Here is a 14,314-nt window from a genome sequence, read left to right as displayed (position 1 = left end):
CCAAGCCGGGCCGTCTTCTGCATTTAACAGGGATCCAAAGGTGCTCTGGAATCCATTCTGTACTGAAAGCAAAGACTGCAGTTCTGCAATCTGCTTCCAGCACTTTGCGTGATCTAATGAGCTTTGTCTCTGCTCCATGGTGGCAGCATGGAGTGCTCGTAATGCTGCTTTCAGGTCGCTACACTGCCTTTGCAATGCCTCTACCTGTTTCTGTTTCCTCTCTTACCAGGACTGCACATTGCGTGTCCTGATAGGCCTTTTCGTACTGTGTCTGGAAGCTGCTTAGGTGCGCCAGACAAGACTGGTGTGCCCACTTGGCATCATCCACCTCTCCGTCCTTTGCTGCTAACTTCCTTCTCAACTCTATGTTCTCCTTCTCAACCTCACTTACATCGACCTTGCTCATTCGATGGATTCCTTCTATGTCTTTACGGAGCGTCTGAACGACCTCCTATGTGCCTCGCAATTGTGCCAGACAGGACACGATTGCCATCGGCTTGCGAGCTTTTCCCAAGCTTTTCTTATGGATCTCTGACAGGTTCTCCCACCAAGTATGTCCTATACGCCTGGGTCCTGTTTCCTCATTGTCACAGAATTCACTCCAAAGGGGCCGTCCCTTTCCTTTGAGATATTTCCTGATCTCTTCTTCCCAAACGGGACATTGACCTACTCTGTTGCTGGTTGCTGCGACCACAAATTCTTCAGGGTTCATGAGGCATTGCATTGCCTGCATTGCCATCTTTCATATCTGAATGCTCTCTTAAATTTGGAACAAGGGGTACTAAGGCAGTGCTGTAATTACGGGTACGGCTTTCGCTATTTTCCGGAATACAAACTTTGGGTTCTCCCGGAGTGGTTAAGCTACTTTTAAGTCGGGTCCCGTCAGATGTCGCCAGTAATATGTTGCTAACTTTTGGTTGGTTCAATTTGCTTTGTTTTATAACCTTTGCTCTAGAGTCGCCAGGTATCTTTATGATACCGCCACGAGGTTCAAGTTCAAGTACTGATCAATAACTCAACACACCAATTAGTAAGGTTCAAATCAAAACACATTTATTATACACAGTCAATCGCTACTCATGCATAAATTCTACTTAATAAACTATCTCTGTAACTAACCGGCCTATACTTAGCTTTGGACTGGGTCACCAGGTCAGGGGAACAAATGGCCTTTCGTTTGGATTCTGAAACTGCAGGCTTCAAAGCTGGTACAGACTAGTAGCTAGGAGCGCCTATCTCATAGCGTGCGTTGGCTGGAGACTTACTTGGTTGGTGCGGCAGCTTGGGCAGTTCACTCTCAAGGGTTGATTCGCTGCTGAGTGACCCTGCCAAGAAGGATGGTTTGAACTTGGGGACTCTACTTTATAGTCCCCAGGGGCTTCCCGCCATTCGGGGCGGACCCCGTACCTGGTTCCAAGTGATTGGACTACGTTCCGATCACTTGGATCGATTTCTCCATTACTGGAGTTGTTCCCTGATCGCTGGGCGGTCCCTGAGTGTTCGTTGGCCTTCCTTTGTCTTGGCTCCTGCCGGCGCCGAGGAGTCTGGCTTGGCTTTATTCACCTTAACTGTTTCAATTGTGCCCGGGGATCGCTCATTAATATGCAGATGGCTGCTGGTTTCAGTGCTGTCTGGGCTTTTGCAAGTTCTAATGCACAGGATTTCTGCACTTGCTAGTTTTTGCCTGTGTTGGCTGAATTTCCCTGCAGCCTTTGCGGATCTCCATTTTAAGTCGGGAAGTGGCCAACCCAGGTGGCTAGAGTTAACACCCATGTGAATAACCTTAAGTGTTTTACAACGTCAAATATTCTATTTAAATGCAAGTTGATATTTATCACTGTACTGATCTGTTTTTAAATTTGCTGCCATGTTTACTTGAATCGTAACGGTGACTACACTTCAAAAATAATGTGTGGGAAGCACTGGAATGTAAAAGTTGCAATGTACATAAATATTTATTTCTTTTTCTGTTTCTTAGTGAGATCAGGACATGCAAGGCTGTGTATGACTGCCTCATTTATGTGTGGTTATGTTGGGTGGGTCAAAAAGATGCAGAACTGGAAGATTGCAGCTGGGTAGACTGAGGGGGGGGGGGGTTCCATGACTAACCTCACTAGAAATTGCCAAAATTCTAGGGTTGATGTTGTGACAAAATCTACCACTCAAAGTTGTGCATTAGCTTGCAGAAGGAAGGAAACATTATCAATGGGACCACAAACGGTATTATGAATGTAACACTTATTACCTGCATCAAATGGATTTCACCATTGTGACAATATCCTGTTTGTTGAGATCCAAACTAAGTATCTGTTGTGGCTCAGTTGGTAGCATTCGTGCCTCTTAGCCTTTAGTTCCCCCTCCAGGCCATGAGCATAAATATCGACGCTGACCATCCAGTGCAGGACAGAGGGAAGTGCTGCACTGTCGGAGGTGCAATGTTTTGGATGAGATGAATTGAGGTCCCAGTTTGCCTATTCAGTTGTATGTAAAATACACCATGGCACTAAAGAGGACTGGTGGTGGGGGGTTTATCCCCGATATCCTGGCCAATATTTATTCCTTGATCAAAATCTTAAAAAAAGAGATTATCGGGTCATTACCACATTGCTGTTTGTGGGCGTTGCTGTGTGCAAATTGGTTGACACATTTCCTGCATTACAACATTGACTACACTTCAAAAGTACTTAATTGGCTATAATGCATATGAGACATCTGGTAATTGTCAAAAATGTTCCATATGCATGCAAACATTTATTTTTTTTAATATATAAATTTACCCAATTCATTTTTTTTCTCCAATTAAGGGGCAATTTAGCGTGGCCAATTCACCTATCCTGCACATTTTTGGGTTGTGGGGTGAGACCCATGCAGACACAGGGAGAATGTGTGAACTCCGCATGGACAGTGACAGAGATCAAACCCAGGTCCTCGGCACTGAGGCAGCAGTGTATTTTTTAAAAATTAATTTACGGGATGTGGGTGTCACTCGTTAGGCCAGCATTTATTGCCCATCGCTAGTTGCCCTTCATCAGGTGGTGGTGAGTTGCCTTCTTGAACCACTGCAGTCCTTGAGGTGTAGGTGCACTCACTGTGCTGTTAGGGAGGGAGTTCCAGGATGTTGTGACAATGACGGAACGGCGATAATATTTCCAAGTCAGGGTGGTGAAGTTCCCAGATATCTGCTGCTCTTTTCCTTCGAGATGGTAGTGGTCGTGAGTTTGGAAGGTATTGTCTAAGGAACCTTGGTGAGTTACTGCAGTGCATCTATTGATTAAAGGTTCTCTGCCACTCTACAAACAGATTGAATCAGATATATCAGTTGCTAACATATCCATTCTGAAAATGATAATATGATAGGAAATCATTTGCTTGAAATATTGGCCTCTGCTCTTTGCAGAATATGAACTTCAAAATTTTGCTCACTTTCAAGGAGGAATTCAGTAATTTAGATTGATTTTATGCTTGGTAATATGGTTTTGCGAATATTCCTCTTTGAGCAGATGGCTCCCACTACATTAATTATAATGTCTATAATTAATTCAAAAATTGATTAAATTTTGTTCTTGGATAGTACCAGAGGAGATCAATGAGCTCATAAGATCGGAAAATTCAATTTGATGAGTTCTAAGGCCAAAATAGCTAGAAGCCAGCTATATTGTGGAAGAATGGCTTTGTGTATTGTATGAGATACTCTTAAAATATGTGATGAAATGCAATTATAACTGCCTTGACATCTCTATGTTTACTAATTTCATGCAATTTTATGTACTTTTACAGCAAATAACTCCAACCAGTAATGCAGAGGCTGTGAAAAGTGAACCAGAAAATAAACATAAAGGTATCTTTCAGACGCCATAGTAGCACAAGAAATTTACAAGCTGTTTTCAAGTCCCTCCTTGGCCTTGCCCCTCCCGATCTCTAATCTTGTTCAGTTCCACAACCTTTTGAGATATGTCCTGCACTTTGATTCTGGTCTCCTTGTACATTCCTGATTTTAATTGCTCCACCATTGATTGCTATGCCTTCAATTAGCTAGGCCTCAAGTGCTGGAGTTTCCTCCATGCACTTTCTCTCTGCCTCTCTATCCCACTTCCCCCATTTAAAGCACTTCTGCTCTCTTTGACCAAGCTCTTGGTCATCTAACCTACTATATCCTTATGTGGCTTGGTAGCAATGCTCTTGTGAAGCATCATGAGACATTTCATTACTTTAAAAGTTCTAGTTATCTGCCAACTTATTTTTAGATGCCAGTGCTTCATCTTTGCCAGCGGTGGTTGGATAACTCAAAATGTTTCACAAATTAATCAGAACTATCAGAAGTGAGTGGGAAATTGGTGTAAATAAAGAAGGCGTATGTTATCGTTAAAGCAAAAATTGTTTAACTCACTGGAATGGAGAGGTTGGATACTTGGAGTGTTTTTGTTAGAAGGATCAAAACGATTGCTACTGCTTTTAATGTCAACATGGTTCTACTGCCCTCTGGTTGAAGTGAGCAGTTTCACAGTGTACCTCTCCAGATGAGACAGAATGTATGTTGGAAGGCCACACTAAATCCAAATCGTCATATGAAATTGAAGATCGAGTTCCAACACTTCCCTCAAAATGCAGCCAATCACGTTGAGCTATTGCAGAAGAATATTCAATATTTCCTTCTCTCAAAGCAATTTCTAGTTCTAAACGTATTGATAATTAGTTAGATGACGTGTTTTCCTGGTTCAACTACAGGTGTTGTCAGCTCAAAAGGAAAGCAGTAAGTATTTTGCAGGCTTAAACAAAATTGGTTCAATACCTGAAAAACTAATTCATGTGTGTACGATACTTTACAGCATGTAAGAGAGAATGATCTTAGCCTCACTTAACCACCACTTGACCTGATATTTTGCATTGTGCAAAAATGTGCAGTAACTACAGTTTGTGTATTCGTAGTTAGTTTGCTGTGCCGGATGAGTAATCGGTTCAGTCTTTTGAATGGAATTGCTGCTGTTAACATTGAATATTTTCTCTAATTACCGTCTGTGTATAATGTAAATTGTTAGGTGTGCTTTCTTTAATGCTTAGTTATGTTTTGAATGAATCATTTTTTTGTTTCTTGCAAAAAATAACAATTTGCTAATAAAACCATACCCAACTATTTATTTTAAATTGAACTGTCTTTTAGACACCCACAAACTTGATGTCTTGTTACAGGTTCAGATGGTGCAGCAGAGACTTCCAATCTGCAGGGCAAGTTGATGTTTAGGGAGAAGAATTAGATGCTGAGAAGTCACAATGCTCCATTTGGAATGTGTATTTGGTTGTAATTACATATCCATTCTGAAAATGACTGAATTGGGTGTCAAGCGATGAGACCTCTTAAAATTGAATAGCTAGGATGCCACGAGAGTAGTTTTACATAAGTTAGCTTATTAACGATTGACATTAATTATAGAAAATGTACTGGGTAATCATTATTAACCATTAACCCTGTATTTTAGGACATAGCAGTGATAATCATGTAAACTCTAGTGACAAGTAGTGGCCACAACGCATGATTGAATTTAGGCTAGCTAACTTGCCCATGTTTTTGAGACACAGGAGATGTGTGATCAGCAGATTACATAGTAAGCAAGTTTTTATCAGTGGCTCCCAATATCCTCTGGAAGTGAAAAGGAAGCCAATTCTGATATCCTGGCTCTCTGAAACAATCCATGGAGTAAAAAGGATGCCAGTTCTGCCATCCTGTTTCTAACTGAACAAAGGCTCGGCAGAATGCTAAGATGGGGAAAACCACTTACGATTGACGTAAAGCCTTTTGTAAACAACAGGTGACAGGATGAGGCTCAATCATGGGCTGATCGCAATTTTATTGGATAGGTTTGAACATGACAGCTTCAGGGATTGGATCGAGTCCAACTGGGGTGGGCTATTGATTTAAGGAAATTTTATAATTGATGTGTTTTTATCAGTGTCCAGCAGATCGATCTTGGCATTATCCAGGTCCATCTCTCGTGTACACGAAACCAAGCTTGGGTTAATAAATAGCCATCTTAGCCAGGTTGTGTGTCTGCTCTGTTTATTAAGCTAAGGCCTAACAATGAAGGATGAACTCCACGTTAAGGCTGGCTCAATACTCAGGCCTTGGAAAACGCTCGTACAGTGACAATGTGATAAGAAACCACATGCTTGAGATATTGGCCTCTGCTTTTTGCAGAATATGAACTTCCAAATTCCGCTCATTTTCATGGGAGGAATTTCATAATTTCAATTGATTTATGGCTCGATAATAAGGTTTTAGGAATATCCCTTTTTGAGAAGATGGCTCCCATTACATGATAATGTCTATAATCAAAAGAATGAATTTTTGCACTCATTAAAATTTGGAACACAGAGAAATATATCATCAGGCGAATTGAAGAATAAGATGCCACAGAGTATGACACAGAATCTAATACCAGTAACCAATTTTTAAAGTACTCTTGATGGACATCATATGCCAATACTGGATAATTTTCTATTTTACTTAAAAAATCTGATTCCTCGAATGAAACTTTGAATGAAAAATTCTAGGGGACAGATAGAAAGAATGAACTGTTTCAACTAGATTGGATAGTGATTTGAATAAATGAATAAAATGAATGAAAGGAATGTGCAGAGTAAAATTAATGCCTGACTTTGGACCTTGAATGAATTTTACATCTTGTGTGTTTTGATTCATGGGATATTGACATCCTAGTAACAAGACTAGGCCATTCAGCCCCTCAAGCCTGACCTGCCATTTAATGGGATCATGGCTGATCTGTGACCTAACTCCATATACCAGCCTTTGGCCCATGTCCCTTATCAAATTTAAAATTAGCAACTGTTCTAATTTCAACTGCTGTTTGTGGGAGAGAGCTCCAAACCTCCACCACCCTTTGTATCAGAATATCGGAATTGTTACGGTGCACAAGAAGGCCATTTGACCCATCGCATCTGCACCGGCTCTCCAAACGAGCATTATGGCCGAGTGCCATTCCCTTTACCCGAATCCCTAAATATTGTTTCTGTTTACCATAGAATATGCACTGCAGAAACAGCACTGCCAAACCTGCAGCATCTATCGCCTAGACAATGAAGGGCAGTAGATGCATGGGAACATCACCACCTGCTTGCTGTCCTCCGAGCTACTCCCCATCCTCACTTGGACCTATATTACTGCTCTTTCACTGTTGCTAGGTTAAAGTCCTGAAACTCCCTTTCTAACAGCACTGTAGATGTACCTGCACCAGATGGGCTTCAATGGATGAAGAAGATGGCTCATCACCACCTTGTCAAGGCAATTAGGGATGGGCACAAATGCTGGCCTTGCCTGTGGCACTCTCATCCAATAAAAGAATAATAAATAACAACTGCAAAAAAGGCTTTCCCCATAATATTAAAAAGAAACATATTGTAATAAATTCATGTCTCTTCTAATAAATTCCTTTTTTAGTCAATGAAGGGAATTTGCTACATAAATTTGTTTTAAGTTTGATCACTTTCATGCCAGCTCCATGGTGGGCAATGCTCATGTTTTAGTCTACTTATTATTATCAGTCATTTCCTATTAGGCTAACCTACCCCTATACTTCTCAGCATCTAACACTTCTCCCTAAACATCGACTTTCCTTGCTTATTGAAAGTCTGCACCATCTGAACCTGAAACAAGACATCAAATCTGAATGAAGAAGTGCTTCCTAACATCTCCTGAACTGTCTAGCCCAAATTTTTAGATTATGCCCCCTAGTTTTAGAATCTCCAACCAGTGAGAATTGTTTATTTTTATCTATGCTATCTTTCCCTGTTAATATCTTGAATACCTCGATCAGATCAACCCCCAACCTTCTAAATTCTAGCGACAACAAGTCTAATTGGAGAAATCTCTCCTCGTAACTTTATTAAAAAAAAAAAAAATTTAGAGTACCCAATTCATTTTTTCCAATTAATGGGCAATTTAGCATGTCTAATCCACCTACCCTGCACATCTTTGGGTTGTGGGGGCGAAACCCATGCAAACACGTGGAGAATGTGCAAACTCCACTCCCCTCGTACCTTAACCCCTGTAGCCCAGGTATCATTTTTGTAAACCTATGTTGTACTCCCTCCAAAGCCAAAATATCCTTCCTAAGGTGTGGTGCCCAGAATTGCAAGTGGGGCCTAACCAGGGTTTTTATAGCTGCAGCATAACCCCTGCGTCTTCAAACTCCAATCCTCTAGATGTAAAGGCGACCATTCCATTAGTCTTTTTGATTAACTTCAGCACTTGTTACTGACATTTTAAGAATCTATGCACCTGAACCCTCCCAAGTCTCTTTGGGCATCCACTGTACCTAACCTCTTTCCATTTAGAAAGTATTCCGCTCTGTCCTTTTTTGGGTCGAAAATTGATAACCTCACACTTGCTTACATTGCTGGCTGGCCATCATTTGTTTCCCTTCCCCAATTGTCCTCGAGAAGGTGGTGGTGGTGAGCTACCTTCTTAAACTGTTACAGTCCATGTGGTGTAGGTACACCCACAGGGCTGTTGGGAAGCAAGTTCCAGGATTTTGACCCAGCAACAGTGAGGAAATGGCAATGCATTTTCAATCATTATAATGTGCAGCTTGAACGGGGGAACCTGATGATGGTGGTGTTCCCTTGTGTCTGCTGCTTTTGTCGTGGGTTTGGTAGGTGCTGCCAGAGGAGGCTCAGCAAATTGTTGTATAACATACTGTAGATAGTATACAATACTGCCACCTGTGTCGGTGGTGGAGAGAATGAATGTTGAAGGTTGATTAATGTTGGAGCTGCACTCATTTAGGCAAGTGAAGAGTGTCACATTACACTCTTGAACTTATGCCTAGTAGATGGTGGACAGACTATGAGGAGTCCCCAGTCTCTGATGTGCTCATGTAGCCATAGTATTTATCTGGATTAGGCAAAGTAAATTTTCTGGTTAATAGTATTCCTACAGGGGTTGATAGTGAGGGCTCCAGTGATGCTAAGACAATTGAACACCAAGGAGAGATGATTAGATTCTCTCTTTTTGCCAATGATCATTGCCTGACATTTCTGTGACACATATGTTACTTGTCGATTATCAGGCCAAGCCTGAATGTTGTTGTCCATATCTTGCCACAAGCGACTGCTTCTATCTAAGGAGCAGAACGCCGCACAATCATCAGCAAGCAGCTCCATTTCTGTACTTGTGTTGAAAGGTGAGTCATTGATGGAGCAACTGAAAATATCAGGGCCCTGAGGAACACTGTTAGTGATCTTCTGGTACTGAGTTGATTGCCCTTCAAAAATCACAATCATCTTCCTTTGCGATAGATATGACTTCAGCTGATAGAAAGTTTTCACTCTGATTCCCATTGACATCACTGTTGTTTGGGCTCCTTTATGTCACACTTGGTCAAATGTTGCCCTGATTTCAAAAGCAGCCACTCACCTCATCTCTCTAATTCAACTCTGTTTGGACCATGGTTGTAATGAGACCTGCAATTGAGTGGCCCCGATGAACGCAGGTGCAGGTTGTTGCTGAGGAAATACCACTTGATCGTACTGTCACCAATGTCTTCCATCAACTTGGTGAAGATCAAAAGTAGATTGATGAGGTGGTAATTAGCTGGGTTGGATTTATCCTGCTTTTCATATTTGGGATGTAATTAGATAATATTGCACATTGTTGGGTATATGGCATTGTGTAGCTGTACCGAAAGAGCTTGGCTAGTTCTGGAGCACATGGTCAGTGCCAATAGCTTTTGCCCTATCCAGCAATTTGAGCCATTTCTTGATACCACATGGAGTATATTGAAATGGCTGAGGAATAGCATGTGTGAGACTGAAGACTTCAGGAGGAAGCTGAATTGGATCTTCCATTCAACACTTCTGATTGAAAATGATTTCAAATGCTTCAATTCAGCCTTGTTTTCTGCACATTGATGTTTATTTATAAACTGGTACTGAGAAAAGACTACTTTTGTTCTGTAAATTCCAGCAGATAACAAGTTTATGTCTTTAGTAACATAGGCCAGCACTGCTGGGGAAAGTGGTGGGTCAAAGTCTCCAAAACTTTCAAGTATGACCATGGTGGGAGCAAATATTGGAAAACTATATCAGAAAGGAGGGTACAAACCTTGTATTTAGACCAACTAAGTTGCAGCAATTCAAGCTACGTTGTCTTTTTCTCTTCTTATCCCTCAAGCAGTGGCCTCTTTTGATCCCAATCTGATATACTCAATAGAAATTTGTCGAAGGAGCATTCCTGATGTTGCTTTGAACGTGGTTTTGGTTCATTCCTGAATGGTACCCTTGGAAAGGGCCTCCTGAATATATATATATATTTAAGCTGATCAATTCTGTCGCAATTCAGACCAAACTACTTTCAAATGATCAAAATAGGGGAGATTGCCTGCTGAGGTTTTACAGCATTTTCTCCTTGGTTTCAGATTCCAGCATCTGCAGTAATTTGCTTTTATTTTTTAAAAATAAGAGAATGTTTTGTTACAGTAGTCTTTTCCTTTCTTGGATTGAACTGAGTTATCCAGCTATAATAGAAATGTTGGCTGTTGGTTCTGACCAGTCACCCAAAGATTAGCTAGATTAAGACTGATGATTATTTTGTGGCAAACTGTGCCAATTTTTTTTTTAAATCTTAGCCTCTACAGTCATATTTACTCCATCCCTTAAGTAGACACTTCATTCTCCAGGGACCACTCCAAAAGGCACGGTAGTATAGTGGTTAGTACTGGTGCTTCACAGCTCCAGGGTCCCAGGAGTGATTCCCGGCTTGGGTCACTATCTGTGCAGAGTCTGCATGTTCTCCCCGTGTCTGTGTGGGTTTCCTCCAGGTTCACCAGTTTCCTCCCACAAGTCTTGAAAGACGTGCTGGTTAGGTTAATTGGACATTCTGAATTCTTCCCCCCCCCCCCCCCCCCCCCCCCCGGTGTAATAATAAAGATTATTATTAAAATGACTCTTGGACCCTTTTTCCTTTTCCAGCTGGATAATGTCTAATTCTGAACTACTTTCACAGTGTGGGTTTCCAAAATGGGATTGAACATGCATTTTTTTTGTTAAGCTTGTTTTTTGTTTAACTGCACAATAATTAGTTGAGCTACTTGCAATATAATTTCTGATTCATTAAGTTTCAAGCTTACATATTTAATTGCATAAATACTCTGATCTTATGCAAATCATTTTCCTCTCAGTTAAGGAATATTGCAAAGCAGTTTTTGCATATGAAGCAACCAATCTCGATGAACTTAGCTTTAAGGAAGGAGATCGGATTCTACTGACAAATAAGGTAGGATTTTCCTCGGGGGGGGGGGGGGGGGGGGGGGGGGCGGGGAAAATCGATCTGTTTCTAATAATCACTGCAAAATTCTTCCATCACTTGAGGATTGACATCATTCCGTACCAATAGTTGTCTTCCCCTCAATTCAAGGCTCCACATTATTCGGATAATGTTACCATACTTGTAGAGATCAATAACGTTTTTTTAAAAAAAATTTGAACTTCCAGTCAATGACTGAAAGAATCAGACAGCACGATTTCAAGTTTTAAGACTTTGACTATGACATACAAAACTAAACACAATGTTGACTTACTATTATTTTATTAGGCAACTTGTACTAGAAGTTAAAGAAAGGTTTCTATGTAACATTAAAACAAATGAAAATCTCCCTCTACAGTCATATTTACTCCATCCCTTATGTAGACACTTCCTTCTCCAGGGACCATTCAAATTACTCTTGGATTGTTTTTCCTTTTCCAGCTGGATAACTTCTAATTCTGAACTACTTTCACAATGTGGGTTACCCTGGAAGTCCTCCCTTTTACCAAAGCTAGGAGATTCTTCCAGCTTTGTCACAATCTTGGTCTCTTCAATCCGAGCGCGCGTTTTGACCCATGTTTAGCGTGGTAGAAAATAGAGACTTGATGCCTCCAACTCTCTGCTTCCTTGCTCTTTCTCAGAATCTTGCAGACAGGAAAATCTGCAGCATGATCCTATAATAGCTTCCTATGGACTCCTCCCTTCTCACAGTCCATCTTCACAACACATGGCCCTGGATCTATGTAGAAATGTGAATTCACTATCCTCTAGAACCCTCCTCTCCTCCCCCACCCCTTTATATCTTGGGAATTAAATAGATATTGAAATATAACTGTTTACAGGTGGCACGGTAGCACAGTGGTTAGCTCAGTTGCTTCACAGCTCCAGGGTCCCAGGTTCGATTCCTGGCTTGGGTCACTGTCTACGCGGAGTCTGTACTTTCTCTCCGTGTCTGCGTGGGTTTCCTCTGGGAGCTCCGGTTTCCTCCCACAGTCCAAAGATGTGCCGGTCAGGTGGATTGGCCATGCTAAATTGTCCTCAGTGTCCAAAAAGGTTGGGTGGGTTACTGGGTTATGGGGATAGGATAGAGTTGTGGGCTAAGGTAGGCTGCTCTTTCCAAGGGCCAGTGCAGACTCAATGAGCTGAATGGCCTCCTTCTGCACTGTAGATTCTATGATTCTATACACAGCCTGACATTCCTAATATCTCTCGGTCTTAGGAGGCAAACAGTCCATCCACAGTCAGCAAAGTTGCGTTTACAGGTGTTAATATCTTGCACTTTCCTAGTAAAAGAACTTGGGCTCCAATTAGCCTTTCACAGTCTAGCTAGGTGACAACAGAATTCAAAACTGGTCACTTGACCACCTCCACAATTTTCATTTTACCCTAAATTAAAGACCCTCGCAAATTGGGTGAACCTCTTATATGTAACAATAATTGTCTCACTAGAGACTCTTTCCCTTGCACAAGCATCAATTCGTTGTTAGGTTGACTGGGGAGACGGGACTTGTTCATAAATTGCACAGAGTCTGAGCTAAAGCATCCGCTTGAACCGTGCTTGATAGCTAATCAGCATACGTCAAAATAATTAATCTTGGAGGCCGTATTTCATTACTGACTTCTAAATAGTAAGTTATAACGGTGACCCTTCTGCCAGAATATTTGCTCATTGGGATCTGAGGTATGTAATCTGTAGAAAATAACATTTTTAAAACTACTATATTTGGAATTGCTGTGGTATTGAAAATAGGCTATTTTCGCCTCACAATTGTTCTTCGGTTTTTTATGTCTGTACATTGAACTTAAATATTAAGTAAAAACAGGAAGTGTTCGAAAAACTCAGCAGGTCTGGCAGCATCTGTGGGGAGAGAAACAGAGTTAACACTCCCATGTGTTTTTGCCTCTTTCGGATCTGATGAAGAGTTATATTGGACACGTCGACTCTGTTTCTCTTCACCAATGCTGCCAGATTTGCTGAGGTTTTCCAACACATGGTTTTCGTTTCAGATATTCAGCATCCACAGTATTTTGCTTCACCTCAAAGATTAATACCTGTTGATGAAATGACAGAAGCTTGTTGCTTTTACTAAAAGTTGAATAACAATGCAAACTTGGCAAATACTTCTATAAAATTCATATTAAAAGTTGAAGATTCTCTCGTTTTTATTCCTCTCTAGGATACAGGTGATAGGGGATGGTGGAAAGGAGAACTAAATGGCAAACAAGGGGTCTTCCCAGACAACTTTGTGGTGGTAGTTTCCGAAGCCGAAAGAGAGGTAGGTATACTTGTGCTCAGGGTACAAAACGTTCAGGCAGAACCTTCGGTCCTGATACAGCTTTGTATCATAAAAAAGGAGCTAACTTTACTGCTGTTTTTATTCCTTTGTAGTAGCATTTCCTCACTTTCCATTGGTGGAAAATAGGGGGAAGAATTGTGAACCGCTGTGGGAATTTAGTGGTAAAATTAGTGAACAGTATTGAGAGCGTGGAGACGCATTGAGTCAGAAGATGCACTGAAGAGGATTGTCAGAACTCTTGAGGAAAAGGAGTGATTAGAGCAGTGAGGGGAAGCAGAAGGATAAAATGGATAGGAATGCTGGTTAGATATAGGTTGGATTTTAGTGACTCTACTAATATTAATATAAAAACAAATTTGTCCCCAGATGGTGCTGAAACTGGATTTTTTTTTTAAAATCCTGACTTTTTAATTGAAGAATAAAAGTAAAATTTGTTTAAATGCTGTTCTGGGTTGAATGCAAGGACAACGGTTTTGGAGAAAGAGTAGTTGCATCCAATCATTTTCTCACCATATTGTGTGTCATAATTGCCACTTATTTGCTCCTTAAAGCAATTAAATAATCACTTCGAAGTTTTTTTGCTATGAAGTTTTTAGAAACGTTTTAACAAAACCTCGATTTCTGACTTGCCCCATTCATTCCCATGGCTAATTGTGTAAACTAGTTATGTTGCTATTTTTTTTTCAAATTGTTTGTTCTTAAA

The 14,314-nt window shown here is 40.9% G+C and overlaps 1 protein-coding gene and 1 long non-coding RNA gene across 3 annotated transcripts in view; one reads left to right on the top strand and one right to left on the bottom strand.

Annotated features, from left to right (window-relative positions):
• The window catches only part of cd2ap (CD2-associated protein), a 318,661-nt gene that overhangs the window by 218,702 nt on the left and 85,645 nt on the right, over positions 1-14,314 (top strand). For both annotated transcript variants that reach the window (XM_072499137.1, XM_072499136.1), the window contains exons 7-9: positions 3,778-3,838; positions 11,190-11,284; positions 13,492-13,590. In XM_072499137.1, the coding sequence (XP_072355238.1) occupies positions 3,778-3,838; positions 11,190-11,284; positions 13,492-13,590 (255 nt within the window). The remainder of the gene's footprint in view (positions 1-3,777; positions 3,839-11,189; positions 11,285-13,491; positions 13,591-14,314) is intronic.
• LOC140410700 (uncharacterized) overlaps positions 1-14,314 on the bottom strand; it is an 80,218-nt gene that overhangs the window by 33,172 nt on the left and 32,732 nt on the right. The window lies entirely within an intron of this gene.

Source organism: Scyliorhinus torazame, chromosome 4 (genome assembly GCF_047496885.1).
Source record: "Scyliorhinus torazame isolate Kashiwa2021f chromosome 4, sScyTor2.1, whole genome shotgun sequence".
Classification (NCBI taxonomy): Eukaryota; Metazoa; Chordata; class Chondrichthyes; order Carcharhiniformes; family Scyliorhinidae; genus Scyliorhinus; species Scyliorhinus torazame.
This window is presented reverse-complemented; position numbering and strand designations above follow the sequence as displayed.